The 3,986-nt window shown below is 57.6% G+C and overlaps 1 protein-coding gene across 2 annotated transcripts in view; it reads left to right on the top strand.

Moving 5' to 3' along the window:
• The first annotated feature begins 3,187 nt into the window (after window positions 1–3,187).
• The window catches only part of AGO2 (argonaute 2, RISC catalytic component), a 53,024-nt gene continuing 52,225 nt past the window's right edge, over window positions 3,188–3,986 (top strand). The window contains exon 1 of one of the 2 annotated variants that reach the window (XR_001516994.2): window positions 3,188–3,211. Coding sequence is in view for 1 of the 2 variants with exons in the window: in XM_006912939.3 (XP_006913001.2) it covers window position 3,211 (1 nt within the window). In the remaining variant the exon portion in view is untranslated. The remainder of the gene's footprint in view (window positions 3,212–3,986) is intronic. The other variant, XM_006912939.3, reaches the window with a different exon arrangement.

The raw sequence follows: 3,986 nt of genomic DNA, 5'->3' as shown, positions 1-3,986 counted from the left end.
CTGAGCTGAGCGAGGAGTGGGGTCCCGCTGAGGGGTGCCATGGGGCGTGTTTATAAATGAGTAGAGACAGATCTGAGGTTTTCTGTTCCTTTTGTACAATTCTAGTGTGGGTTCCCTTTATTTGGGGCGTAAAACCCAAGTTACGGCTTTAATCCTGTGTTTCAAGTCACGTTTGCCAGCAGCAGTGCAGGAGAGAGACCGTGGTGAGCCTTGGGGCGAGGACCCCTGGCTTATATCCTGCCCTCGGCTGGCGGGCAGCACGGGAGGCTCTGGGACCGGGCCTCGCTGCTGTGGTGTGAGACAGGGACCAGAGGGCCACGCGTGCCCACCCGTGGCGCACGGCCGGTGGCTGCCCGTCTTGCAGCTGGTGGAGCGACCCCCGCCAGGCCGGGTGGCCGCCTGATGCCTCCACCCGCCTCTCAGCTGTGGGGCCGTGGACAAGGGGCTCGAGCTGCCGGCCTCACTGTTCCCCTGCAAGGTGCACACGGGAACATAACAGGCCCGCCTCGCATCGTGAATTGGGCGGGTTTCAGAATCTCCCTGGACGTCTGTTAAGTGGGGCGATGACTGTCCTTGCATCTCAGTGTTTATTTGCTTTAACTCTGGGGAATGTCAGAGTGAAATAGAGCGACGCGTCGAGTGCTCGTTGGGCCGCCTCGCAGAGCTTGTTCGTGGCCACCTCTGCTGCTCCTTGAAAGACGGGCAGAGACGAGCAGAGCGACCCTTGGGGGTTGTGCCCGTCCGCGTCGCGCCTCGCGGCCCTTCCCTGGGTTCCCCCCTCGGGCGTGTAAGCGCCGGACACACACGCGGGGCTGCGGCCGGCACCATTTTGAAACTTCTCCGCCTAACCGTCTGTGGACGTCTCTCCATGTAATAGCTGCAGATGTGCAGAGCCTAGAAATTGTCGCAGTGACCTGTTTATCCGGCCCGTTACTGATGGGCACGTAAGCCGTCGTCCGTCCGTCCTTTACGATGGACCGGGATGAGCGCTCGCGTGTTTAGGTGTCCGCGTATTTTAGGGTAACTGCCTAGGTGTAGAGTTACGAGATGCCAGGGTGGACGGCTTGACGGGATTCCTGAAGCAAACCTCCAAAACCACCTGGCTTGATCAAGAAGGTTCATTTTTTCCACATTCTCATAAATACCGGAGAGGCAAAAATTTATTTATAACTTTAATTTGTGTTTCTTCGACTAAAGGCTGCTGCGTTTTCTCGTTCGTTGGCTACTAGAGTTTCCTGAACGCTCTGTCCATCCACGTACGTTGTCTGTTTTCCTGCTGGAGTTTTGGGTCCTTAGGAATTCACAGACTGTACATCCAGGTTTACGTCCTCGGGTCTGTGAGTTTATCACGTCACAACATTTTCTGAATTTATTGAGCAGTTAGAGAAGTTTTAAAAATCTGATGGGGTCAAGCTTGTCTCTCGTGACCTCTCCTTTTTGGTTCTTTGCTCCCAGCCCCAAATTGTAAAAGGTTGTTACATTTAAAAATACTCTCTGGATGTTTTGTTTCACTTTGAAATGTTATACATTTGCAGTTTGTACCCGTTTGGAATTCGTTTTGTAATAAAGATGTGAGGGCGTTCAGCTCAACTTGTTTCCCCTCAGATATTCAGACACTTGTTATAACTCCGTCCCTGACTCCCGTCCCTCTGACTGCGGCGCCACCGCAGCCACACCGAACTGTCCCGGGGGTCTGCTCACGACCTCTCTTGTGGGCTTTCTGCCTGCCTGCTTCTGAAGGTGGCGACCTCCCTGGGAGCAGGGCCGGAGCAGGTGCTCAGGAAGTGACGAGGGAGTGGGATCAGAGGCTGGGCACACGCTCGGACCTCGGTGGCAGCTGTGATGACGCTCTCAGTCGCGAGGCTGACCTTGGCGAGGCGACGTTGTAGGGCTCCGTCAGTTCACGCGGCCTTAAACCTGTCCGCGGTCTCCAGGGACGTGAGGCAGCTTTGCCCGGGAGCCGTTTTCTGGACTCCTCGGCTTCTCATCTGTGTCGTGTTTGCCTGGTCCGGGTGACGGCCAGAGGAGACGGCGCCCCTGAAGGCTCCTCGCACCGTGCCTGGAGCCCTGGTGGTGGCCGTTCCTAAGTGACGGCACACCTTACAAAGGGACGTCTCGCGTTTTCTGTGGGTGTCGAGAGAGGTTCCGGGTGACCAGGACAGACGCAGAGTTGGGGTCCCGGAGTGCCCTGGGTGCTACGGAGGGACGAGAGTGGGAGGTGGGCAGGTACCGGGCCAGGTCTCGTGTGTTTGGGGCGATACGGAAGGACTTAGGTTCTCTGAAGATGACCGCCCTGGAGGGAGAGAGGCGCATGAACCCCTCTGCGAGGGAGCTGGGGTGAGTTGCCGGCCGCGCTGGTGGAGGGCCCACGGGAAGCTGCTTTGGCGTCAGGTGGCCGAGCGTTTGCTGGGCGCTCTGCCGGCCCGGTACCTGAGGCGACTGCCCCTCCTGAGTCCCCCCCAGTCTGCTGAGAGGGAGGGGCGGCCTCCTGCGCCGGCCGTGGGGGCTGTTTGGTGAGTGGCGGCCTTGAGCTGACACCGCAGGCTGCTTGTGAGAGACAGTCATGGCCTTCACGCCGGAGCCTCCTGCTTTGCCCTAAAACACTCGGCATCGGGTTATAAATCAGGGCGTTTCCACCACGAGTCAGCGTGACCCCCGACAGCCTCGTACTCACCTGCTCAGGCACTCCTGCACGACAGCAGACACACAACCTGCCCTGGCGACGCTCGCAGTCCGGTGGGAGAGGCAGTTACCGACCAGACGTGACTGAGACGTGAGGGAAGGCGTCTTCCTTCCTCCCGAGCTTCGGCCACGTGCTGGCATCGCTAGGCCAGATTCTCGGGCCGGCGCTAGCGGGAACCGCCGGCCACACCCGCCATCCCGGGGACAGAGCTGTGGTTCTGTAAAACTTAGTTTTACGAGTATTTCTTTAATTTCTCCTTGTATATATTGCGGCATTTCTAATACTGTCAAGTAAAGACAGATGGTGGGTCAGAGGGGATGTTTTTAACTTATAAGGGGAATTTTGCGAAAACAACTTTTACAGGAAAATTTTTTTTTTTTTTTACACATCACAGGGGTGGCTTTGGGAACCATTTCTCAAGGAGATGGCGTTTTTGGATGATGGTTAGAACTTCAGGTGGAACCACAGCAGCTCATTTATAAAAACCCACTGTAGACAAAAGTCTTTGAAGTTGCAAGAAAATTGAGAGTAAGTTGTTAGCGCCGGCCCGAGGGTAGTGGCTGAGTTTGAAAGCTACGTGTGTGTCATGTGCCCTGTGCACGCTCTCACTACAGCAAGGTGGTATTTTTAGAACGTTAGTCATTCAGCTACAGAAGCTGGGCGAGGCGTTCGAGCGATTTCTGGGGCGCCCTGCACCCCAGCTGTACTGTCACCGGCGTGGTTGCCCCTGCTCGATTGCCTTCCAGGACCCGCTCCGGGTTTGCCCAGCACCAGGGTGACACAGATGGGAATTTCCCAGAGAATTTTTACCAAGAGAGGAAGAAACGAGAGACTTACAGGAACTGCGTGGCCGTATACAGATGACACATTTCCAGAGAAGCTCTGTGACCCCATGGCTGGCTGGCTCCCCACAGGCCGCCTTCCCACAGCCTGCTCGGGGGGTCCCCCTCTCCTCCTCTGGTTTCCTCTTCCCTCAGCGGGACCAGACCTGTCCGAGGGCACGAGGGGTGAAGTGACCGTTCCCCTGAGGGTGGGGACATGGCCTCCTGTTTATCATGACGTCGAAACCCCTGCTGGCTCCAGCTAACACTCCGGGTTCCAGAGCGTGCTGGTCACAGACGCTCCTGTTAGTGACCGCGCACCTGCCGACCTCCAGGGGCATGGGTCCCCTGCGCCGTCGCGAGCCCGGGGTGCTCATGAGTGGACCTGGAGCGGAGACCACTGAGGTTGGGAGTGAGCGCGGGACACACGGACGGCGTCTGGCCCGGCTCCGCTCCGGTGGGACCGGATGGCGGAGGCGGGG

Source organism: Pteropus alecto, unplaced genomic scaffold, assembly GCF_000325575.1.
Source record: "Pteropus alecto unplaced genomic scaffold, ASM32557v1 scaffold105, whole genome shotgun sequence".
NCBI classification, from domain to species: Eukaryota; Metazoa; Chordata; class Mammalia; order Chiroptera; family Pteropodidae; genus Pteropus; species Pteropus alecto.
The sequence above is the reverse complement of the archived record's forward strand: the minus strand, read 5'-3'. Positions and strand labels throughout refer to the sequence as shown.